The sequence below is a fragment of the Gymnoscopelus microlampas genome, assembly GCF_963454915.1.
Source record: "Gymnoscopelus microlampas genome assembly, chromosome: 14".
Classification (NCBI taxonomy): domain Eukaryota; kingdom Metazoa; phylum Chordata; class Actinopteri; order Myctophiformes; family Myctophidae; genus Gymnoscopelus; species Gymnoscopelus microlampas.
The window spans coordinates 7245797-7271600 of NC_139951.1; the positions used below are offsets into that span (position 1 = coordinate 7245797).

The 25804-nt window shown below is 40.2% G+C and overlaps 1 protein-coding gene and 1 pseudogene across 2 annotated transcripts in view; both read right to left on the bottom strand.

Moving 5' to 3' along the window:
- Positions 1 to 8354, bottom strand: part of LOC311060010 (myosin heavy chain, fast skeletal muscle-like) — a gene marked incomplete at both ends in the record, with an annotated part of 38448 nt that extends 30094 nt beyond the window's left edge. Inside the window, 7 exons of the mRNA XM_084078135.1 lie at positions 5183 to 5311; positions 7062 to 7157; positions 7262 to 7366; positions 7457 to 7627; positions 7718 to 7843; positions 7941 to 8144; positions 8253 to 8354. Of these exons, the coding sequence (XP_083934261.1) occupies positions 5183 to 5311; positions 7062 to 7157; positions 7262 to 7366; positions 7457 to 7627; positions 7718 to 7843; positions 7941 to 8144; positions 8253 to 8354 (933 nt within the window). The remainder of the gene's footprint in view (positions 1 to 5182; positions 5312 to 7061; positions 7158 to 7261; positions 7367 to 7456; positions 7628 to 7717; positions 7844 to 7940; positions 8145 to 8252) is intronic.
- Positions 8355 to 8368: 14 nt separating this feature from the next.
- Positions 8369 to 23437, bottom strand: LOC311060784 (myosin heavy chain, fast skeletal muscle-like; annotated as a pseudogene). Its single transcript has 33 exons — positions 23383 to 23437; positions 23040 to 23258; positions 22809 to 22952; positions 22381 to 22537; positions 22205 to 22232; positions 22004 to 22106; positions 21799 to 21891; positions 21652 to 21715; positions 21340 to 21438; positions 21153 to 21256; positions 20631 to 20769; positions 19444 to 19562; positions 18392 to 18541; positions 18127 to 18297; positions 17669 to 17972; positions 16567 to 16631; positions 16173 to 16260; positions 15944 to 16061; positions 15735 to 15858; positions 15502 to 15638; positions 15109 to 15364; positions 14687 to 14929; positions 12278 to 12454; positions 12040 to 12185; positions 11865 to 11955; positions 11388 to 11777; positions 10484 to 10610; positions 10188 to 10306; positions 9897 to 10093; positions 9250 to 9433; positions 8949 to 9114; positions 8666 to 8790; positions 8369 to 8561 (listed from the first exon to the last, which is right to left on the bottom strand). The product of its transcript is annotated as a myosin heavy chain, fast skeletal muscle-like (transcript).
- Positions 23438 to 25804: the final 2367 nt, after the last annotated feature.

Below are 25804 nucleotides of genomic sequence, written 5' to 3' on the forward strand. Positions count from 1 at the left end.
CCCACAAATCGGTACACAGTATCTCTATAGTCATTAAACGAAACGGGTCTTTCAGATTTCTCATATTCCATCCTGATTGGCTAAAAATGTCTTTCAAAGTTTGCAGGAGTGCACCGTTTTGAACAAAATGCCTCAAATCATGAACACAGCATGCAATTTCCGTGACATTTTGCACGCACATTCCCATTAGGCCGAGGAAGAACTACCATTTGAATTTTTTCAAATCAGCCTCATGGTGGCGCTATAACAGGCCGATTCGTGTTTTTACCTATACTTGCACCGATCTGTGTAAAACTTTGTATGCACACTCCCTATAGGTCAAGGAAAAACCTTTGCCCTGCATTTTTCACATCTGCCTTTTATAGCGCCACCAGGAGGCCGACTTGTGTAAAACACATTTTTTTATACTACTCCTTCCAATTTTATCCACATTTCACGCAAATCGGTACACATGATCTCTATAGTCATGTGATCACGACGGATGTGTTTGATTTTTCATATTCCATACTGATTGGCTAAGATTGACATCTAAAGTTTGCATTATTGGCTTGTTTTGAACAAAATTCTGCAAATCATGAACGCACCGTCCAATTGCGCTCAATCTTTGCACGCACATTCACACTATGTTGAGGAACAAATGCCACCCTTTTAACATTGGCCTGTTATAGCGCCACCAACAGGTCTAATTTAGCGAAACACATGTTTTTAACAAAATGCCTCAAATCATGAATGCAGTCAGTGTCCGATTATCGTGCAAGGCCTGAGAAGAAATGGCACCCTTTTCACGTTGGCCTATTATAGCGCCACCAGGAGGCCACAATAGCCTACCTGACCTGGCGGAGACCTGTGCTCCGAGGAGCACTTTTTCTAGTTCTTCATATTTCCTTCCAACCCAGCACCTCAATTAAGTGATGTGCGCATTAGTTTTTACCTGTATGATATGTAACTCCCTTTCTATTATATGCTATATCAATAAAAAATCATGGCTGCATGGGGCGCACTGACGTGCCATGGACACATGTCTTTCTAGACTTTTGCGAGAAATATATATATATATATATATATATATATATATATATATATATATATATATATATATATATATATATATATATATATATATATATATATACATATATATATATATATATATATATATATATATACATATATATATATATATATATATATATATATATATATATATATATACACACACACACACACACACACACACACACACACACACACACACACACACACACACACACACACACACACACACACACACACACAGTCAGTCAGTCCACATGCATAGCGCTGCATGAAGGAAAATTCTGACTCGTGGTCGCGGTAACTCGCAGATTAATGGCCTGACCTACAAATAATATTTTGGGGGAAAAAATGGACCGCGGTCCGCCTGTTGAGTAGGCCTACCCCTGAATTAAAGCATCGAATAATATATATATAATATATATATAGATAGATAATAAACAGTTAAGCAGGGAAACAATCCATTACATTTCAATAAGTAGTAAACTAAAAGGTAATAAACAACTTAAATGCACTGCTTATAATTTCAGGAATAAACAAATAAATAGGTGTGAATCACTCAATTGGTGCATCCAAATCAAACATAATGTGCAGTCCATATCATAACGTGGCACACACACTTATGTGCGCTCATTAACTCCCTCTGGGAGAGCAAACGTCCTGATGGCCCACTTGACATCAAAGGGAGTTGGGATCGAAGGACTTACGGTGGCCATACACTACTGCCATTCAATCATGATTGATTGAGCTGATTGAGATGACATCATGATTTCTCCATGAGTCTTTGCTTTCGAGGAAAAAACAACAACAATTTAGTAGGTGTGGATTGCTTCAGTCAATGAATCAACAGCGGTCGTTAACTCCCCACTGGGACATCAGACAAACTTGATGGCCCATTTGGGCACACATAAAAGGTGATTAGGATCAAAGGCACTTAGTTTGTAGACAGACGCACAAGGCATGAATGGATGACAGTGATCGTAGGTTTCGGTGACTGTCTTGTTTGTAGCGAGCTGTGTGCGGCCGGGGAACAAGCGGCCATTAAATTATGATTATTTTGATTATTATGATGATGATGATGATGATCATTATTATTATTGTTATTATTATTACCCTTATTATTATTATTTGTATTATTATTATTATTGTCATAAAATAGCTAAACAATCCATTTTACGCACAGCAGCCCAAATACAGGTCATGGTCCAGGTCCGGACAGTTCATTCTTCAAATAGGCCAGTAACATTAGTATTTATCTGATGAAGGTAAATGCTTCATCAGTAGGCTATTAAATAAGGTGTTTAGGCTATTTCAATGGCATTCGTCCAAGACAAGTGGAGTTTACTGGCCAGCTAAATAACAGACATATAGCATATTCCTTCTGTAAATGGGGTGTGGTTGGTTGGTCAAAGACTCACACAGGAATGAGTATGAAAGTTGGCAGTGTTAAAAGGTCATGTCAGGCAGTCGCTGTATAGTTCTTATACCATAAGAAGCGCACACCTCTCTCTCATCATCTGATTAGGTAAAAAATAACGGGTGCGCAAGGCGCACTGTGCCGCGAGCTTGATCCATTTGATCCAGTTGTCACTGTGCCTGCTATGTTATTTGTTATATGATGGTTGCAGTCACGCGTAATTGCGCATGACACATGCGTGCCACACATATTTGATTAATATTATGATTATTATGATGATAATGATTATAATGCAATACACATGGGACGTTATACAAGCATTATATGATTTCGTTTTGATATTATTTCAACGGGGCATCATTCGAGAAGGCTTTCTGTCCGTCAGTCATTCACTGTTTGTCATTATAATAATAATATGAATAATTATGAATAATAATAATCATCTTATTGACTATATGCGCGGATAGACAGACACAGAGATGCGTGTCGAAATGGCGGGACTCTTGAAAAAAAAATAAAGGGCCATGCTGCCAGTCCGACACTGTCGGAATGGCAGGTCGTTTATGGAAATGGGAAAGTGCCACCACTCCGACAATTAAAAGTCAATGTCGGAGTGGGGGGATGTCGAAATGGAAGGCTGTTCCCGGAGAAAAGGGTCCATATCTCCATACATTTTCACCGTGGTGAAAACAAGCCATTTTCGACATGCGATCACTCTGCAATGGCAGATTGCGTTAGAAATATTATTGTTCTCCAATAAAAATTGAGTTAAAAAAAGAAATATTATTGTTCAAGACGTTAGACGGGACTCTCGATCATCACGCACACACCCTTTGTTTACATCTGCGTCCTTGTGGAGGCTTCTACAACTCTAAACAGATCAGCATAAACGGTAAAAAACGCTGGCACTGGATGTACCCTGTTTTAAAAAACCTCTGGCACTTGATGTGTTAAAAAAGATATATATATATTTTTAAAAAGAAAGAATGGAGCTGGGAACTTTTCCTTTGGTCCACCCATTCCTGGGACATGTGAGCCTTGTCCAGTGAAGGTTCAGTCTAGGCATCAGCTGACCATTGTGGGAGTATGGGATTTGTTTCTACCCTCTATCACTAACTAAATGGATAGGGGCAGGGAAACAAACCTACCTTCTATGACGTCAGTGTTCATCCTGAAGGTACCCAAGGACTCGTTCACCTCAAACATCAGCAACATTATGAAATGTTTTAAATACTATTTTAATATTTTGTATATTTTCTTTGTTGAAATAATTTCATGGTGTTTTGAAACATAAAATCTAAATTATTGTTTTTTAATTTTAAATTATAATGTCATATTTTCATTATTATCATAGTTTTGCCAATGATTTGGGGGCCCACTTGCAGTATCCTCACGGCCCACCAGTGGGCTCCAGCCCACAGGTTGAGAACCACTGCTACTAACTAACTAACTAACTAAGCACAGTTTGATGCCAATACTTTGTAGCCTAGTTATTATTATTATTATAACCTAACCCTAATAATAATAATTATTATTAGCCCAGATTATTTTTACATTAATGAATCAATGTATTTACTTAAATTAATCTATTCATAAATAGACATATACCTTCTATAATGTAGCCTATTATGACATGACGATTTTGACAACATGTGAAAAGGGACTTTCTGCATAACGAGTACTTTTACTCTTAATTTTTTTAAGTACATTTCAGTACCAAGCGCCACCTCGTGGCTTAACGGCCACACTACACGTTCTGATCATTTCAATGGGAGGCGCTAAGAATCTGTGGGCGTCAACTTTAAAAGGTACCTAAAGGCGCTGATGGAGTCCTATGGCGGCCAATAGGCGGCCGTTTGAAGATCGCGCATGATTGGACTGGTGACCACTGTAGTAAGTATAACTGTATGCTTGACACAACTGTCCATGTCCAACTCACAGAAATACTGTAGCTGAAAATCTGTATCAATGAGAAATGGAACATTGTCTCAGTAAATGTATGTTTTATCGACACAATGTGAACACAAATTCATTGCTTCCATTTTTAACACTGTGGTCAGAGGAACTTTCTGACGCCAATATGGAGTTACCTGCTGTAACAGTTTTGGAAGGCCTGACTTCAACAATGTGTGAGTGTGCTTGTCTGGTTGTGTGTTTATATGTTTGTATTGGTTAAATATGTGTGATTTCGTTCACAACTTCAAATGGAATTACTTACTAATGACACTTAGTAGCAATTGTGAAATGAAATTTGGAATGTTCAGTTCTCAACAGGATTGATCCTGAGCAGCATTTTATGAGCATGCTGACGAGGTGTTGGCACTTGAAAACTATCCTTTGATTTGCATTGAATAAATCTAAAATGAATACACATTTATCTTATTTGTATTTATTTCTTTACTTTGCAATGGGTTTACAAAATAATAGCCTATATAGCGGACATGTGAGTTGGAACCAGAATAATCTGACAAACCTGACAATAAAAGTGATTGATGAGACAATGAAACAAAATTATTTTGTTGCCACGTTTATTAAATACAATGGGTCATATTTTATGACTTTTTATGGTGACTTGAATTGGAGAACTTATTCAGCAGCATCTTTTCCCTGTAAAAATAGAAATATACAATTAGATATTCAACACTAATCTTTAGTTAAATCTTAGTTAAAGATAATCATCTCAATAAACCTTCATATTGCACATGTATTTACCTTGGCGTCACGACCTTTAGCTCTCATCTTGTTAACCTGGGACTCAGCAATGTCAGCACGCTCTTCAGCCTCCTCCAGCTCATTCTGAATCTTTCTACACTTGGACAGGTGAGTGTTGGATGATTCCTCCTACAATATGGTATAGAGATGGTTCAAAGCCTGAATATTTGAAAAAGCATCTTGCAACTAGAAAAAGTGCTCCTCGGAGCACAAGTCTCCGCCAGGTCAGGTAGATTATTGTGGCCTCCTGGTGGCGCTATAATAGACCAATGTGAAAAGGGTGCCATTTCTTCTTAGGCCTTGCACGGCAATCGGACACTGCATTCATGATTTGAGGCATTTTGTTCCAAAAATGTGGTTTGCTAAATAAGACCTGCTGGTGGCGCTATAACAGGCCAATGTGAAAAGGGTGGCATTTCTTCCTCGGCCTAGTGGGAATGGGCTGCAAAACTTCACGGAAATCACACACTGCGTTCATGATTTGAGGAATTTTGTTCAAAATGGACCTATCCTGCAAACTTTGGAAGCCAATGTTAGCCAAGTAGGATGGAATATGAAATATGGGACACATCCATCTTGATCACATGACTATAGAGATACTGTGTACCGATTTGCGTGAATTTTGGACAGAATCTGAAGGAGTGAGAGCAAAAAATGTGTTTTACAAAACTCAGCCTCCTGGTGGTGCTCTAAAAAGCATTATGTGAAAAATGCAGGGCAATTTTCCTTGGCCTCTAGGGAGTGTGTGTGCAAAGTTTCACGCAGATCGGTGCAGTCATAGCTAAAAACGTGAATAGGCCTGTTATAGCACCACCATGAGGCTGATTTGAACGTTTTCAAGTGGCATTTCTTCCTGGGCCAAGTGGGAATCTACGTGGAAAATTTCATGAAAATCGCATGCTGCGTTCATGATTTGAGGCATTTTGTTCGAAATGAACCAAGGACTGCAAACTTCGGTGGTAGAGATTAGCTGGTCGCAGACAGAAGGATGGACACACACACACACACACACACACGGACGGACGGACACACAGACGGACGGACAGGGGGTAAAACATACTCTCTCGCCATGCCTTTCAGGAAATTGTAAAGTGTGGTTGTGGCTAATTCATGAGTGCCGTTAGAATGGCGCGATCATGACTGTGTTCTTGTTTTGGTTTGGCACTCCGAGCGAATAATCGCAGCTTAGAGGAAACAAACTCTATTGCTTTCTATAGTCCACTTTGAAAATTTTACCATTTTGCCTGAAACACACAGCCTATGTGTGCATTGTTGTGGGACAGCTTGCCTTTCTTTTCAGCACCTGTGTAACAGTAACAGCTTCCCCGCGGTGCGGATGCCATACCATACCGCAGAAGCACAGCAATATAGAGATTCTATGTGTCACTCGTGGAAAGCAGCGGGATGGACACTGAATCATGCCCTTCTGTTATCTTCACATAATACCAGCATCATCTTTCACATAGTCTTGCGTGGCCAGACTGTGTCAAACTGTCTGGGACTCGGAAGCTCTGATCATGATTAGAATATAAACCGGATGTGTAGCCTCCTCCCCACTTCCGTTTCGTCTTTACAGTCGCCCAAATATAACCTAATATAAATCAAAATCACATAAGTATATTAGCTTGCTGCTTAGCAGAAATGGAAATTTGGATATTTTAAAATATATTGAACGGAATTGCCAGTTTCCTCTCTCGGATTTCGGGAGGTGTAGTTCCAGACTCTATATAGCGTTAGGGGATTGTGGAATAGTTGTCTGGCTACGCGAGACTATCTTTCACCTGATTCCTATTATGTCTTAGTTACACTATGCCAACCATAATATACCCATGGAAGCTACAAGTGAAAATTCATCACCATGTATGTTTGTTTGTCTTACCGCTTCCTCAGCTTGTCTCTTGTAGCCCTTCACCTTCATCTGCAGCTTGTCTACCAGATCCTGAAGCCTGCCAAGATTCTTCTTGTCCTCTTCAGTCTAAAGTCAGAGTGAATTCATAACATTCATAGTTGTAAGCTCATGCAATCTATTCATTTTGTCAGAGGCATGATGGTCATTAAAGTGAACATGGTATACAGTACCTGGTATGTCAGCTCCTTCACTCTCCTCTCGTACTTGCGAACACCTTTAATAGCGTCTGCTCCGCCTCTCTGTGCACCTTCAACCTCTCCCTCCAGTTCACGCACCTTCACAATTGAATTGTATATTATGAGGTTATTTCTTCTTATTTCATCATCTATAGACTATAAGCTGTGTTGAAGTAAATTACATCTTACCCTGCCCTCCAGTTTCTGGAGCTGCTTCTTGCCTCCCTTCATAGCCAGGTTCTCAGCCTCATCTAGACGATGCTGCAGGTCCTTGACTGTGACCTCCAGGTTCTTCTTCATCCTCTCCAGGTGAGAACTAGTGTCCTGCTCCTTTTTCAGCTCCTCGGCCATCATAGCAGCCTGGAAAGTCATGTTTACATTGTATTGTATGTTAATATGAAGCATGGCATGAGGTTATCTCATAGATAAGGGTAGGGCATCCTAACTTACATCAGTGATGGCTTTCTTGGCCTTCTCCTCAGCATTCCTTGCTTCTTGAACACTGTCGTCCACTTCACCTTGGACCTGGATCAGGTCAGCCTCAATCTTCTTCTTGGTGTTCAAAAGGCTTGTGTTCTAAAATAAAGATTCAGTTGAACAATGTAAGTAAGCATGATGTAAATATGTTTTAAATTCTGAATATGTTTTTTTTTTTTTTTAATTATTTGCTTACCTGAGAGTGCAACAGTCCAGCACGCTCACTAGCATCTACCAGTTCTTGCTCAGCCACTTTGCGGCCTCTCTCTGTCTGTTCCAGAGCCACTCTCAGCTCATCAATCTCAGCCATCATGAGGCCATTCCTACGCTCCACCATGGAACCTTGCTCCTTCACATCTTCCTGGCCTCTGAGAGCATCGTCAAGGTGCAGTTGGGCATCCTAAAATAAATCACATTTGAGGTGGTCATGTTAAGAGAAACATCAGAATGTCACTTGTTCAGTGCAGTTCCGTTGTTTGAATATGTGTCTAACTAATATGTTTTGCACCTTAAGCTGTCCCTGGACGTTCCTCAGCTGCTTCTGGGCCTCAGCAGCCTGGCGGTTGGCGTGGCTCAGCTGAACCTCCATCTCGTTCAGGTCTCCCTCCATCTTCTTCTTGATTCTCAGGGCATCGTTTCTGCTCCTGACCTCAGAGTCCAGAGTGCCCTGCATGGAGTCAATCACTCTCTGGCTGTTCCTCTTGATCTGTTCCATCTCTTCATCCTTCTCTGCCAGCTTCCTGTCGACCTCACCCTTGATCTGGTTGAGCTCCAGCTGGACACGAAGAATCTTGGACTCCTCGTGCTCCAGAGTACCCTAAAATGTAAGGATCAAAATTTAACATCATATACAGCTACACTGTTTGAATATAAAACTTTTCAAAATAAATCTAAGATATAGACAATTGATAAAAGCTTTACCTCAGCTTCCTCCAGGGCTGTCTGGATCTCTGACTTCTCTGTCTCCGTCTGTTTCTTGGATTTCTCCAGCTCATGGATGTTCTTTCCAGTCTCACCAATCTGTTCAGTCAGGTCTGAGATCTCCTCTGCAGTTGTTTTGAAATAATCAATGAGGAACTTTCCAATCAGAAACTATTTTGTATTTGCATTTCAATAAAGTTGTAGCCTGATACACAACTGATCTTGAACATTTAATGATGTTTTTCTCTCACTGTTATTAAAAGAATGATGTAGAGAAACTCACGTTGCAGGTTCTTATTCTCACGCTTCATGGTCTCCAGTTGGTCCAGAGACTCCTCGTAGGAGTTCTTCATCTTAAACAACTCAGTGCTGAGAGAACGAGCCTCTTTCTGAGCTCCTTCCAGTTCTGCCTGACCCTCTTCATGCTTCTGCTTCCATTCTGCCAAGACCTGCACAGCATGTGTAATGAAATGTGTCATTTACCCCACTTTAAGGACCTGCACATGATTTGTAATGATGTGTCATTTAACACACTTTAATGAGGCAAGAAATATTTTGTTTCAAAATAATGAGTGTCAAAGCACCTTATCAAAGTTCCTCTGTTTCTTGTCTAGGTTGGCAGCCAGACCATTGGCCCTCTCCACATCAATCATGAGGTCTTCCACTTCACCCTGGAGTCTCTGTTTGGTTTTCTCCAGAGAGGCGCACTTGGAATTCACAGCCTCGATTTGCTCTTCAGCCTCCTGAAGACGCTGGGCTAGCTTCTTCCTGTTAATCAGTGTTGAATGGAATCAAATTAATGTGGGCAATATTTTGCATAGTGAGTGGTGCCTGACAGTGTAAAACATTGGTTCTCAAAGTGGGGTCCGGGGACCCCAGGAGTCCTTGGGATCCAGGCGGTCCCCAGCAAGAGTAGTTAATGTAGCAGAAAAAATGTTTTAAACACTTTATCCATTTATATGTTGGCTATTTAAACATAGCAGATCCACAAGCTCACAGCGCGTCACTTAATTTGTGCCACGCTGCGAGCTTGTACATCTGCTATTTTCATGGAAAATATTTGGAAGTTTGGAATAATCTCAAATATATTTGAATATAAATCTTCTCTTCTGGGTGTCCTTAGCACAAAACCTTTGCAGAGTGTGGTACGCAGCCAAATATATGTATCGATTTGGGGGTCTTTCACACCAAAAGATTTGAGTAACACTGGTTTAAAACACAAATGACTTACTTAGCTTCCTCCAGCTCCTCAGTGCGTTGGACAGCATCAGTCTCATACTTGCTCCTCCACTGACACACCTCAGCGTTGGCCTTGGACATTCCACGCTGCAGCTCCGCCTTGGCTTCCTGTTCCTCCTCAAACTGCTCCCTCAGAAGGTCACAGTCATGGCGAGCTGATTGCACAGCATGAGCAAGGGCATTCTTTGCCTGTCAATAGAAAATGGACAACATAATGTCAGCTGATTTAAATTACAAAAAAATATAAAACTAGGCATTAAAAAGGGGGGGATTTTTTCCTCACCTTAACCTCCTCTTCATTGAGTCTCTTCAATTCCTCAATCTGCTGAGTGAAGGCCTGCTTGCCTCTGGTGAGCTGTGAGACCAGAGCTTCTTTCTCCTCCAGTTGACGACCAAACTCACCTAATTAGAATTGTTTATATTATTCTTATTCTAATTATTATAATATTCGTTTCAAACATTTCAAACAAATCATTAAAATCCCAGGATAACTGATGATCAAAGCATCATCTTTAATTATTTGCTCAAGTACCATCGACAAACCATGTAGACAAAGTAGACTTTAAGATGAACATTTACCGTTCTCTGTCAACAGTCTTGCTCTCTGAGCTCCAACATCATTGATCTGGCGAACGTTCTCATCACTCTTGGCCTTGATTTCACTAAGTTGGTCCTCAAGGGTGCGGCACATCTTCTCAAGATTTCCCTGTAAATGAACATTGGACATATTAAATCATTATTTTTTTCTGATTTTTTTATCATTGCTTTCATTTGAACAGTAAAGCCACTTGATGCAGTCTGTCATTCAGCCCTCCTGTTTATAACTGGAGATGGTTTCCTTACTCATCACTGGATTGGCCATCATTAGCTATGAGGAGAGAACATCACTGCACTGTTTTTATCTACAAAGCCTTACTTAACCACTTAAACCCCATATGGTTGAGCGGAGTCCCTCAGGTCTTTTCCGTTTTCTGTTATTGTTGGGAAAGCTTTTGCTGAAAATAGCCAAAGGACAAGCTCACAAAGCGACGCATTCCCACAATACGGATAATGGGCTTTAAGTGGTTAAGAAATTGCTTAATTATCTTAACAGTGTAATAACATTTTGAGTTTGCAATCACCAATCAACAAGATTACTGGGCGTTAAACGTTCCCACAGATAAATCTGAGCTGGGTAAGACTGCCTTTCACTACTATGTCCCACATGTGGAACTGTTTTTAATTGGAGAATTTCGTTTCACTCGCTCAATTTAAACAGTTTGTGAGAAATACTCTGTGATCTGTTTGTACTGTTTGTACATTATTTGAATATCTGAAATGTCTGTTATCTTGTCATTGATTTTGTTTAATGTTATGCTATGTTTACTGTAATCAGGGTGTCATTGGAAAAGAGAGCTTGCCCTTAATTGACCTTTCTGAATAAATAAAGGCAAAATGATAATTAATCTCAATAATTATATTATGCACAGGTATTCCATCATACCTTTGCCTTAGCAACAGCCTCCATGTTGCTGGACAGGTCATCGATCTCCATCTTGTATTCACTCTTCTCCTTCTCCAGTTTCTGCTTGACTCTCTGGAGGTTGTCGATCTGTTCACCCAGTTCAGCCACACTGTCAGCCTGTTTCTTACGGAGAGCAGAGGCAGTGGCTTCATGCTGCAGGGTGGACTCTTCAAGGTCACGACGCAACTTCTGGAACTCAGCCTCACGCTTCTTATTCATCTCAATCTGAGCAGCGGTGGCTCCTCCAGCCTCCTCAAGCCTCTCACTGATCTCCTCAAGTTCCCTGGAGAGATCAGCTCTCTGCTTCTCCACCTTGGCACGAGCGGCACGCTCCGCCTCGATCTCTTCTTCCAGTTCTTCAATACGAGCCTTTCAAATTAATGATGTTAGATTAACATCTGAAAGTAATAATTCACTCTTACTTATTATTAGTGATTTTAAAGAAAATAAAAATACCTGGAGTTCTTTGATCTTCTTCTGTAGCTGAGCCCCCATAGATTGTTCATCCTCAATCTTACTCAGAAGCTGGCTTACTTCAAAGTCCTTCCTGTGGAACACAAAACATCATATTTTAGTGTCATTCTGCAAGTGGTTTCTTTCCATGACATTTCATATTGTTGGTCCACATTACTTCTTTATCTTCTCATCAGACTGCTGCTTGTCATTTTCCAGGTCCATTATGGATTCCTGGGCCAGTTTCAGATCACCCTCCAGCTTTCTCTTGGTTCTCTCCAGGTCCATGCGGAGCTTCTTCTCTTGCTCCAGAGAACCCTCCAGCTGCACAATGATACATGAGTTGTACATCAGCATTCAGTGAAACAATAAACATAATGTGTTCCAAACATCCAATTCCCTTTGGTAAAACTCACATCGTCAACTTGTTGCTCCAGTTTGGTCTTGGCCTTGGTCAGAGTGTTGACTTTGTCTTCCTCTGACTGCAGGTCATCCAGGGTCTGCTGATGTGCCTCTTGGAGGGCCTTTTTCTCCTTGGTCAGCTTAGCAAGTCCCTCATCCTGAGAGGCCATCTCCTCGGTCAGGTTCTTCACCTAAATGAACCCAACATAGACAGTGTTAATAAGTCCTTCATCCTGAGAGGCCATCTCCTCGGTCAGGTTCTTCACCTGATATTATCAGAACAGAATTTGTTGTCATGGAATAGATCATTATTGCACTTGGTCGGGCGGAAACCTCACGTGTCCAAAACAGTTATTTGTCAGGATTCAAATCCAGGTGTAACCCAGCCATAAAATAAGTTATACTTTAAATAGTATTAAAATCATTTAATGGATGGTTTGTTTAAAAAATGTTAAAAGCCTTTAAAAAGGTATGTGTTTTTGTTTAAAAACGTAATGTATAAGTCATGACTAATTCATTAGGAGTTTTGTTTTGTTTTGTTTTGTTTAAAAGTAATGTTTTCCTGTTTATTCTGACCAGCACTTATGGGGTTAACATTCCTGTGGGGAACGTAGCGAGTAGAGTGTGTTGCTGCCCGGACGGGAGAGAGTGGGACACATGAAGAAAGAGAGGGAACGTAACGTAACCGAGTGGTTTCATTCAGAGACATTCTGTATGATATTATATGTTTGCAGTGCACAGACCTGCGTGTAATTTGTGTCTTACATGAGTGTTTGCACAACAGTCAGTATAAGAGGACAAGCTGCACGTTTGACAACAACAAGAAGACTTTCTACACGAAATTCATAGACTGTTGTTTTCTGTTGTGCTAAAGGCTAACGTCAATGCTAACAAGCTCACAGTGAGTCTAGTGTCAGTTCATAGCACGTGAACAGTCGTTTCTAGGCCCAGTTTAACTTCCACAGTTGAATTGTTAAGGTGAAAGTCTGTTGTTCTCTACTGGAGGACACAAAGAGGACAATCCAAGTAGAGTTTCAGTAACCAGGGCTTCACAAATAGTTCTCTGGCAACGTGGGATGAGAAGATTGTGTCTGGACTGCACTACATGCTAGTCTGCTGCTAACCTGCACCAGTGAGTGACTGTTGGAGTAACAAGGAACATTAAGGTATCATTCTTTTATTTCTGCTCACCAAGGAGTGAAGGGGCCAATGTGATTTGAGGCCACAACGCACCCAAGCAACGACCAGGCCTGCAACTAAAGGGTTTTAGTTTAACTAGTTAGTTATTGCCGGCTTTAAGGTTGTGTGTGACTGTGTGTGTGTGTGGGCCCACAAATTATAATAGTAGTCCTTAAGTGACTTGGTGTTTGAAAGAAGGGTTTTACACTTTGGATTAATATCTTTGAAAAGCTATTTATTATTTTTGGTATTTTGCAATAACAGTATTGTGACATTTTGTATTCCTGAAAGAAGAGGGGTATTTAAGGTTTTGAACCTGCACAGTGTGGAAAAGTGTTGTTTACATTTATTATGTGTCCATTCTATTTTCTATTTTTGCACCAATCATTGCACAAACAACTAAATAATTGAGATATATATTTTTCTAACTACTTGGTTGTGTGAATTAATTTCATTGTTACCTTTTAGTTAGAGGGTCCATTTGGTTACAGACGAAGTATTTAAAATTGAAGCTAAGAGAGGCTAATTTATTATACTTTGGGTTAAAAATTGCATGAAAAGGTAAATTGATAACTGTGTGACTTTAAAAACTGCTTTTGCATTTATTATTATAAAAGAGATCCAAGATAATTAATACTGAGTTAATCAGAGTTAAGTTAAATTTATTTAAAATAACTCAAAAGCCCTCCCCTCAACCACGTGACGATCGAGGGGACCGCTACACAAAAATAGCAAAAGTAGCAGATCGACAAGCTTGCAGATATGCTATTTTGTGTGTGTGTGTGTGTGTGTGTGTGTGTGTGTGTGCACCCTGGGCAAGACCTGGGATGTTGGTTGTCTAGGAAGTTAACAACCGGAAATGGTTGAATTTGGCGGAAGTACCGCCCAAGGAAATGACGTTGATGCTTTACAAATCTCTTAACATTCTCCGTGAATGAAACGAGTGTTGTGATTGGTCAAAAAATATCATTTCCGGGGGAAACGGAAATCCTGTCCACTAGGACTTCCTAGACACTCGCTGCTTTAGGTCGTGACCAGGCTCTTCTTTTCGCAGATGAGTGAGGCTGGGACCGAGGTTAGTGTGTGTGTGTGTGTGTCTGTGTGTGTCTGTGTGTGACGCTGTAGTATGATCAAGTAGGGCATTACTTTACAAAAAACACAAAAGGTTTAAATATGTAGATAGGAGGTTTCTGCCCGACAGCAACGACTACTAACTTGATAAAACCCCAGAGAGTGTATAATACCTTGTTTTCAGTGGCGTGCTTCTCCTTCTCCACTTTGGCCAAGGTGAGCTCCAGGTCATCAATGTCCTTCTTGAGCTCAGAGCATTCATCCTCCAGCTTCCTCTTCTTGGCGGTCAGTTCAGCATTCATCTCCTCCTCGTCCTCCAGTCTCTCAGTCGTCTCTTTGAGCTTTGCCTCCAACTGGATTTTACTTTTAATAAGACCCTCACATCTCTCCTCAGCATCATTCAATGCTTCATCTCCCTTTTGGTCAATGAAAAAGAAAAAGAAAAAACACAAGCATGTCAGCATTTGTTCTGGTCAAGACGTACTTTTGCAGTTGCCTGTTGGGGAGTACAGACTCTTAGGGAGCATAGTGTGAGAAAGCGCAGCTTTGTGATCTGAGGGAGGGATTTGTAAAAGGTCCAGTTTAGCCTGCTTACTGATGATGCTGCCAGGGCAAGGTTATTTTTCTCCTGTATCAGAGCCACCATCTTCTCCTCTAGGTCCTTCTTCTTGGCCAGGGCAGTAGACAGGTCAGTCGTCATCTTCTCGTAGTTCTCCTTCATGTTGGCCAGTTCCTTCTCAGTCTCAGCGCTCTGCAGAAGAGGCTTGATCTTGTAGTAGACCTTCATCCATGGCCAGTGTTTCACAGCAACGAACGAGCGGAGGTTGAACTGGATGGTGAAAACGGCGTCTCTGTGGAAAAACGGTTGAAGTGTGTCATGATTGTGGACAGTGATAGAAGAAGTATACGCTTTTATTAAAATTGTATTGAACAGTAAGTGTACTTACAAATGATACTAAATATTGAATTAATTATGTTTTCAAAGTACCTTGTAGCCATCATCTTAACAAACTGCTTCCTCATGAGGTAAGCTCGTGCGAGAGCCTGAGTCATGGTGACCAGAGCAAACAGCTTTTCATCTCGCATCTCCTCCAGCGTACCCAGCAGACCAGCTTTGAAGAACACCTGAACACAATGTTACAAACACTGTAACTAAAAGAACTGTACATCAACTTTTAGTCCTCTCTTGATGATGTTAAACCAGGTTCACAGTGTGTTTACCTTGGTGTGTCCAAACTTATACTCATCAACCGGAACATCAATGGACCCAAGCAGCTTCTCAGAGGCTTTTTTGTTGTCCATGAACGCGCCATCGGGACATGCGCTGGCATTCAGTACTTTGTACCTGTTTTGCAGAAGTTCATGGTCATTTTGAGTGCCTCCCGTTAATGGCTTTGGAAATGAAAGCTGCTGGAAAAAGGAATGAATACCTCTGCTTGAAGTCAGCATATGGGATTCTGCTTGGGAAGCCCTTTCTACAGATTCTGATGCCCTCCAGCACACCGTTACACCTTAGCTGATGGATGACCAAGAAATTCTCCATCAGGCCTGTAAAGAGGTTGCGCCATTATTATTAGGACAACATAGCTACACACTGGCCAAGTGTCATTAAATGACCACCTCACAATCATTGTTTACGTTTGTATTTTCTGTGTTTACCTGGAGTCTTGGACTCGTTGGGAATCAGGCAACGTACAAAGTGAGGATGAGTGCTCCTCAAGTTGGTCATCAGCATCCCCAAGTTTGCCTATTGAGACATAAAAGAGCCAAGTAGGATTATTATTAGTAAAAATGTTCTCCTATTGAGACATAAAAGAGACAAATAGGCTTATTATTAGTAAAATGTTCTCCTTTAGATAGCTTTACAGATTTAGATTGTCTTAAAACATACATTCCCCACTTAAGCCCTATTTTATAATTCAGCCATTCAAAGATAGCTGATCTACAAGATCACAAAAACGTGCCTATTTCTTACATGGATATAATGTTGACAATAATAATACTTCATTCTTACATGAATATAATGTTGAGAATAATTAATAAATATTCTTACCCTGAAAGCACTAGACACAGTCTGCATGGAACCACCCTTCTTCTTGCCTCCCTTCTTATTGTTATCTGTTTATATTAGTTAGAAACATCAAATAATTAAAAAAAAAAGTTTATTTATGTAGCAAATTTTCAACGACCAAGGTTGAACCAAAGTCCTGGACAAGAACAAATTAAAATATATCCCACAATGTCCATGATAAAAGGGAGACGAGAGGAATGTATAGAGGGGATAAGAGCTTGAGAGCGCAGGTACATGTGGGCAGGCAGGGAAAGGGACTGAGGGGGGGTTCTGTCACAGTCACAGACTTTCCCTGTCTTGTCTAGGTATTGTATTTCTATGTGTTATGTTCTTGTTCTAGTTTTCATGGTTCTATGCCCATGTCTCCCCAGGCTGTATCTCATGTGTAATCAGTCCTCATGTGTACATTAGTCTTGTTCCCCAGTCAGTCCTTGTCGAGTCATTGTTTGGTGTCACAGAGATTAACTAGAAAAAGTGCTCCTCGGAGCACAGGTCTCCGCCAAGTCAGGTAGATTATTATGGCTTCCTGGTGGCGCTATAATAGGCCAATGTGAAAAGGATGGCATTTCTTCCTCGGCCTCGTGGGAATGTGCGTGCATTCTTGATTTGAGGCATTTTGCTGCAAAAAATGTGTTTTGCTAAATTAGACCTGCTGGTGGCGCTATAACAGGGCAAGTCGAAAAGGGTGGCATATCTTCCTCTGCCTAGTGTGAATGTGTTTGTGCAATTTTATGGAAATTGCAAGCTGCGTTCATGATTTGAGACATTTTGTTCAAAACGGACCAATCCTGCAAATTTTGGAAGCCAACCATAGCCAATCAGGATGGAATATGGGAAATCGGACAGATCGGGGTTGATCACATGACTATAGAGATACTGTGTACCAATTTGCATGACGTTTTGTTAAAAGCTGTAGGAGGAATGGGAAAAAATGGGTTTCGCAGCGACCAGGCCAACGGTGCTGGAGATTAGCTGCTAACACACGGACAGGACACACGGACGGACACACGGACACACGGACGGACAGGGGGTAAAACATACTCTCTCGCCATTCCTTTCGGCCTGGCGGAGACAATAAACATACCTTCAGGCTCAGGTGGGGGATAGAACACAGCCAGCAGTTTAACTGAAGACTTTTGGAACAGCTGAATGACAGAGTCGTTCAGGGGGTCCTTGTTCTTCTCAAGCCAGCCTGTGATGCTGTAGTCCACAGTTCCAGCGTAGTGGACCAGGGAGAAGTGGGCCTCACCCTTGCCTTTGGCAGGCTTGGGCTTCTCAAAGGCCTTGTTCTTCCCAAGATGCTGGTCAAGCAACTTTTCGGCGAACGTTTTGTCTGAAGACTTTGGGAACATGCACTGCTCTTCAAGGATGGAGAAGATGCCCAAGGGCTTTGTAAAGGAGACAAAAGAGAAAATGACAAAAACAATATTAACAATATTAACTCAATGAGTTCAATGCAGACAGCCAGGTCCATGATAATATAATAATAATAGTGTACCTTCTCAATGAGGTCAATGCAGACAGCCAAGTCCATGTACATACCTTCTCAATGAGCTCAATGCAGATAGCCAGGTCCATGCCGAAGTCAATGAGATCCCAGGGGATGCCTTCTTTTTTGTACTCTTCTTGTTCCAGAACAAACATGGTGTGGTTGAAAAACTGTTGCAGTTTCTCATTGGTGAAGTTGATGCACAGCTGCTCCAGGGTGTTGAACTGTGTGTGGAAATATCATTAGCCCAATCTCTTGTAATTGTGTAATTGTGACAAAAATAATTAGTCTCGCACTTAAAAAAAAGTCCATGCTTACATCAAAGATTTCAAAACCAGCGATGTCCAGCACACCAATGTAGAAGTTTCTCTGCTGCTTGGTGTCCAGCATCTCGTTGATCCTAATGACCATCCAGAAGAACTCCTTCTCATAGAGGGACTTGGCCAAGGCACCGACTGAGTTCATTACCTAAGGACATAGGTGTGAATTACACAATTTACTATTTAGAATTCAGGCATTTAGCAGACGCTCTTAATCCAAAACGATTTACAGTAAGCAAGGAAAACACAAGGTAATACATCAAATGCATAGCAATCTAGGATCATAGGTAAACCAAGAACCATCATCAGTCTAAACAGTATAATGTAAAAAAAATGCAATAATCTGTAGGCTACATTGAAACTATACACACTATAGGATGCCAGGTCTACAAATGAACCTGGCTTCTGTCTACCTGCTATCTAAATGACATTTTAGCCATTGCATAAACCTGCAAGGTCGTCAAGGCTAGGTCAAGTGATACGGGCTAAGGTGAAGTCTGAAGAGGTGAGTCTTCAGAGGTGAGATTACGGCAGGAGATTGGGAGTGAGTCTGCAGTTCTAACTGCAATGGGGAGTTCCTTCCACAGTTTGGAAACCAGAAGGGAGATAGTCTGTCCTGGGTGTTTTAGGGAAGATTCTGATCTGACAGCTTCCCTGTGTTAGCTGATCTGAGTGGGGTTGTATGGTTGGATACACAATATCTGTGTGTGTGTGTGTGTGTGTGTGCGTGTGTGCGTGTGTGTGCGTGCGTGCGTGCGTGCGTGCATGTGCGCGTTTGTCTGTGTTTTTTTTGTTGAGGTATAACAATACTGTTAAAATAATGTCAGAGGTGCATGGAGCTGCACATGTTTCTGCAGAATGGTATAATTTGTATGCTCTTCATATATTAAATAAATAAATAGAAATTAATTTGAATAATGTTGGAGGATCATTTTATCTACAGAAGCTGATTTAAGACAACAAAAATATATTAGAGTTCTTATGGTATGCTGTGTTGAGAATATAAGCTGTGTATGAAATCAGAACATGGAAATAATGTAATTTACTCACCTGTGGCACAGTTTGTCCCTTAGTGACATACTCATTTCCGACTTTCACTCTGGGGTAGCAATACGCCTTAAGCATCTCTGCTGAGTTTATACCCAACAGGTAGCCAATCTTGTCAGCCTCTGAAATGTTCATACAATTTGCAATTTACAATTTAGGCATTTAGCTTAATGCAGAGAGCGACTTACAGTAAGCAAGGTAAACACAAGTTAATATGTCAAATGCATAGAGATAGTAATCTAGGATCATAGGTAAACCAAATAATATTTTGTCTAAACAGTATAATATATATATATTTTTCTCCACAATTTTTGTAACCCAGTAAGCTGTAATCCTGGGCTCTTCTCTCCCTCTGCCAGCTTGCATTACTGCATTTTTTTGGTAGGGTAAATACAGTACCTACCCTAGGGGACACGGGGAGAACATGCAAACTCCACACAGAAAGGCCCTTTCGCCAACCCCACCTAGGGTATGGGCACTGATAACGCTGAGGAGAGAACACGCCCCCAGCGCCCACGGCGGGAATCAAACCCAGGACCTTCTAGCTGTGAGGCAACAGCGCTACCAACTGCGCCAGCGCCACTGTGCCACCGTTAACAGAAAATTATAAAATATTATAAAAATATGGGCCCACTCTGTGTGGAGTTTGCATGTTCTCCCCGTGTCTCTCAGGGTAGTTGATACCCTCACAAAAACATGTAGTAATCCTGGTCACTAAACTCCTCCCCCATGACAGCCGGGGCGCCTGATGGAGGGGAAGGGAACTGGTTGGAATAACGTGTTCCTTCCACGCGCTACGTCCAACCAGGGAAACTCCCTCCTGTCAGGTGACAAGAAGGTCAGTTGGCTCTCATGCATTGAAGGAGGCATGAGCTCGGCCCTGGCCTCCCTAGGCTGGTGAGGGGAGTGTAGTGCCCAGGATCACTTAGAAAATTGGCACCGGGTGAAAAATAAGGGTTACAAAATCGTGGGATAAAAATTTAAAATAAAAAAAAAAGAAAATTATAAAATATAAAAATAAAATAGTAATGGAAATATATTGAAAATATATTTAGCTTAGTTAATTTAGAATATAAGTAAATACAATACTTGTGACAAAGTATGCATTACTTTAATTCCTTAGTTGAAGATGCAGCTCACCCTCCATGATAATAAAATAATAATAATACTAATAATAAAGATCAGCTCACCCTCTGTGCCATCAGGTTCTGCCTGTTCTTCACGCTGCTTCTGTTTGAACCTCATGACACCATGATGCATCACTGCACCGGTGAACTTGTAGATCATCTGTTTTTCTTCACCGTTGAAGCCCAGGATGTCAATAGCCTCCTGATAAGCAGAGATGCATTCAAAAGATTGAGATTAAACATAGTTTAACAAACATCATTTAGAACTGTGTACAACTCAACAGTTAACAAACTAAATGACAGTAAGTGTATACATGGTATCTGCACATTTCTAAAGTGACAATTTAAGGACTTTTAAGACCTATAAAATAAATACATTGAAATAAAACAGAATAAGACCATTACTGTGTCAAAAGTAATAAACAAACTATACCATACAAATTGCCCAGTTCAAATAGGATTAGTTTGGGGGGTCACAGCCTGAAAACTTTGAGAACCACTGCTTTATAAAATACATTTTGCAGAGCAACTGACTGCAGTTCACGCTATAGTGAGTATTAGAAAGAAACAAATATGTTCACTGACATCAGTAGCGTCCAGCTCCGCTTTGTCATCAATGCTGGCCACAGTGATCTGTCCCATGCTGATCAACGGGAAGTCGTAGGGGTTGGAGGTGATCAGACACATTTCTTAAAGGGGATTAAAAAAGGGTTAACATGTGTTTTTATTCATTAATTTATGTTCTCACTGCATCATCAGTAATTCCACTTACCAATAATCTCAGGTTTGTGGTTGGTCATCATCTGGAAAAAGATGTGGTAACCTCTCTCTGCAGGAAGCTGATAGGTCACTCTAGACTTCTCCAGCAGATCTATATGGGTTGTACATAACACATATTAATAATAATAATAATAATAATAATAATAATAATAATGATTATAATAATTTTAATAATAATTAGTATTATTATAATTACAATTGTAATTATGACAAAAATAATAATCTATATGGGTTGTACATAACTCAAAATGTAATCCTCAAATTAACGCATATATAATTTATCATCTGTGAACTTCATACTTACATGTCTCAATATCAGCACTAGCCAGTTTACCCGTTGTGCCGAAATGGATTCTGATGAATTTACCCTGTTTGTTATAGCACAATTAGTTTCATCTACACTGTGGAATTATTGCAGGCTTTCTCATAAAATGTCATTATTTATACTTACAAAGCGAGAGGAGTTGTCATTCCTCACAGTCTTGGCATTACCATAAGACTCCAGCAAGGGATTGGCTGCAATAATCTGATCCTCCAGTGACCCCTAGAATGTCGCCCAATTTAAAATTTGGTCAGAATTATTTTTGATTGCATTATATTGCATATAAATGCTTTATGTTCAAAATCATTTTTTGTTTAAAAACCAGTACACATACCTTGATTTTACCGGCTGCTGCTTTTTCTCCACCAGAACTAGCTGTTGCAAAGTACTGGATGACACGCTTGGTGTTCACAGTCTTTCCAGCACCGGATTCTCCACTGGTTATAAATGCATACATTCAGAGAAATATAGTTACTGAATTTGTGTTATTGTGTACAATGTTGCTTTTTTAATGCCTAGTAGATGGGAAACTTACGTGATCAGGACAGACTGGTTCTCTTTATCTGTAAAATGTAAAGCAAACTTTTAGTCATGGATAGAGGACAAAACCATTATAGTTATATATATATATATATATATATATATATATATATATATATATATATATATATATATATATTTTTTTTTTACATTGTCCTGACTAGTACGTACCCATCAGCATGAACTGATAAGCGTTGTCAGAGACAGAGAAGATGTGGGGTGGAGCCTCAATACGCTTCTTGCCTCTGTAGGCATTTACAACCTCCTGGTCGTACACTGGGAGCCACTTGTAGGGGTTCACAGTTGCACAAAACAAGCCAGAGTAGGTCTGAAGGGGAGAAGAGAGAGAACATTAACATCATACAACATAGCACTGACCATACCACATATCTGGGACAATGGATCACTAGAGCTGGGATTACAGTCACGAGTTGCAAGTGGCATCAACTAATGAGCAAGTTAACTTCAGAACCATGAGTTTGTTAGAATCTGTCATTCTATGGATTTCACTTGATGATATAACGTGTGCTCTGTATTTTTCTTTCTATGCTATCGACAGGTGCAACACTGTACTGTTCTCAGCATGTAGAAAACCTTACATAGATCATCCATGCTGCATAACGCTCTTTGAGGTTATACAGGACAGTGGCTTCAGTGAGGTGGGTCATCATGGCCATATCCTCAATTTTGTCATACTTGGGAGGGTTCATAGGGGTGACATCAGCCTCCTTTGCAACTCTTTCCTAAAAAAAACAACAACTTTAGAATGTCTTGCAATTACAGTTGTACTGTGTCACTATTTTATTTCAGATCCACCTCTACCTACGTACCTCCTTCGTCTCGAGCGTTTCCACTGTGACTTTGCCACCTTCCTTCTTTAGGATTTTACACTTGACGTACAGCTCCTTAACATCAGTCACAAATGCTGCAGATTTGGCATCAAATGGCGCACTTTGAGCTGCCATTCTCTCCTTCTCTGGCTTACGGAGGTAAATGGCGGCCTTGCCATACTGCTCCATCTCTGCGTCCGTACTCATGGTGGCGGCTTTCTGTAGACAGACAAATAGATGGTGTTGATGCCTTTGGTGACTTGAGATCCAAGCAGATACTTGTAGGACTATTCTTATGGTTATAGTTCAGTCGAGGTTTAATAGAAAAAATATGAACACTCACTTTTCCCCTCTACCAGTAGCAGTGAAACCTTGTGTGCAACCCCTATGAAAGAAACACATTATTTTTAGGACATTAATAATAATAATAATAATAATAAGGGTAATAATAATAATACAAATAATGGTAATAATAATAATAATAATAATAATAATAATAACTCTAGCAGATGTAAAAGTACATGAAATGCAAATTATAATTTATATAATCATAACATAATTGAAATGTCTTGATAGAAATGAATGAACAAAAGGATCTTCCAATCTGGCCCAAACCATATCATTATAAATAAAAGAACACACAATAAATCATTTCAATCTTTACAATATAACTTCAGTTATGCTGCCCACTCATTGTGTGTAACCCCGGGTCATGAGTGTGTCACTATGTACGGAGTCAGGTTAAAAAAAACATAATAGATTTATATGACTAGCTAACACCTCTAAAACATTTATGACTACCAATAGCTAACATCATCATAACGATACATTTATATGACCATGAAGGACAGATGAAGTCTCACTCACCACTTAATGGAACTCTGAACTCCTCTGCAATGGGTTCTGTGTTAACCGTCTCAGCATGCTTATATTGGCTGTTAATTGCAAGCTAAGCAGAAAGTTAAAGAAGGAATGGCCTTTAAAGGACTTCAGAGGCCATTCCTATAGCCTCCTTGTAGCCAATGAAACTTGATAGTGCTTCTTGGCTAGGTGGTGTCAGTGGTATAAAAATAGCATAACAATTACCCCACTGTTGGTGGGGTAATTGTTATGCTATTTTTATACCACTGACACCACCTAGCCAAGAAGCACTATTGGCAAGGTCACCCCACAGCAAATGTTTGGCAAGGTTTTTGGAAGGTTTCTTGCCATTCTTGCGAATGTCAAGAAACCACTCCATTCCCATTGAAAAGCATTGGCAGAATCCACCCTCATAGGTAGAATTAAACTTTGTTGTGACCGTGCCCTTACAAGTAAAAGTCCGGTAATCAAAATTTACTGGAGTAAAAGTACAAAAGTATTGGCTTCAAAAGTACCAAAAGTAAAATTACTCATACGCAGAATGTCCCATTTCAGCAGTTTCCAAATGTTTCCTTTGCAATCCTTTGAAAAATTGCCGAAATATAGGGATGAAGTGATTGATGTATGTTTTGTAACGAATAATCTAAATCTACAAAGTAACAAACTAAATCTGTCAAATAATTGTAGTGGAGTACAAGTACAATATTTGCCTCTGAGATGTAGTGCAGTAGAAGTATAAAGTATTGAAAATTGGAAATACTCCACTAAAAGTAAAGTAAAAGTAGCTCACAATTGTGCTTAAGTACAGTCTTATAAATGTAATTAGTTACTTTACACCACTGGTATTTCCATTGTATGCTTCATACTTCCACTGCACTCCATTTCAGGAGGAAACTTAAGCTTTATGGACTTTTTCTGGGTTTTGATGTTTTTTTGAGTCACAGTTCAGATTTTATAGAGTTGTTAACGGCTCCAGCTTAATGTGCAACATTGTTTTCTCACTCAACAGTTGAGTGAGAAAAACATAACCTACAATCTAATATAAGTGTATACAGGTTATATGCAATTTAAGGTCTTTTAAGACCTTTTTAATACCTCTAAAATGCAAACAAAAGAAAACATTGGCCAAATAGTCAAATGTTACGTTAGAAAGAGGCAAAAATTGTGTAGATAGGCCATTTTCACAATATCTGTGGAACCGAGTCAAACTAAATGTAATGCCACAATTCCAAAGTGTTTGTCAGGGTGGGGGGATCCCAGTTCAAAATGATTATTTTGGGAGGGTGTCGCGGCCTGAAAAGTTTGAGATCCACTGGAATAGACTGTAGTCAGAGCTGAGCACACAACTAGCTGGGCCCCTAAAAAGGTGAAAAGTGTGAGGCCTACCGCCAAGGGGTAGTTCACCCAAAACAATGCCTTCTGACACTCACCCCATGAAGCTATAGAATTGATGGAGATTGTTTTGTTTTTGTCACATTCAAACACATAATTTACGCTTAATTAATGATTATCTACATTAATTAATCACAAGTTAATCATGGATTCATTGTAATTAATGGTTAAGTCACTACGACTTAACCAACGTTGTTATATCATTAGTTGAGGGCCACATGTGGTGGGTTTGTAGATCTGCTTTTTCCGGTAGGTTGTATGCCCAGGATGAGTGCTCATAGGCAGTGGGAGCATATTGAATACAATGAATAAAAATCCTTGTAATGAATTAACTATAAATTGAGTTAATAAGTTAGTTTGTTGTGGGTTCAGATTTCTCTCTTCCCCCCCTGTCTTTCTAAACATAGCCTACCTTTCTGTGTTTCAGCCAAAGACAGGGAGAGGATTGAGTTTCACATGGTATTTGGGATGGACAATAAATGACCATCTCCTCATGCCCAAGACTCAGTCTT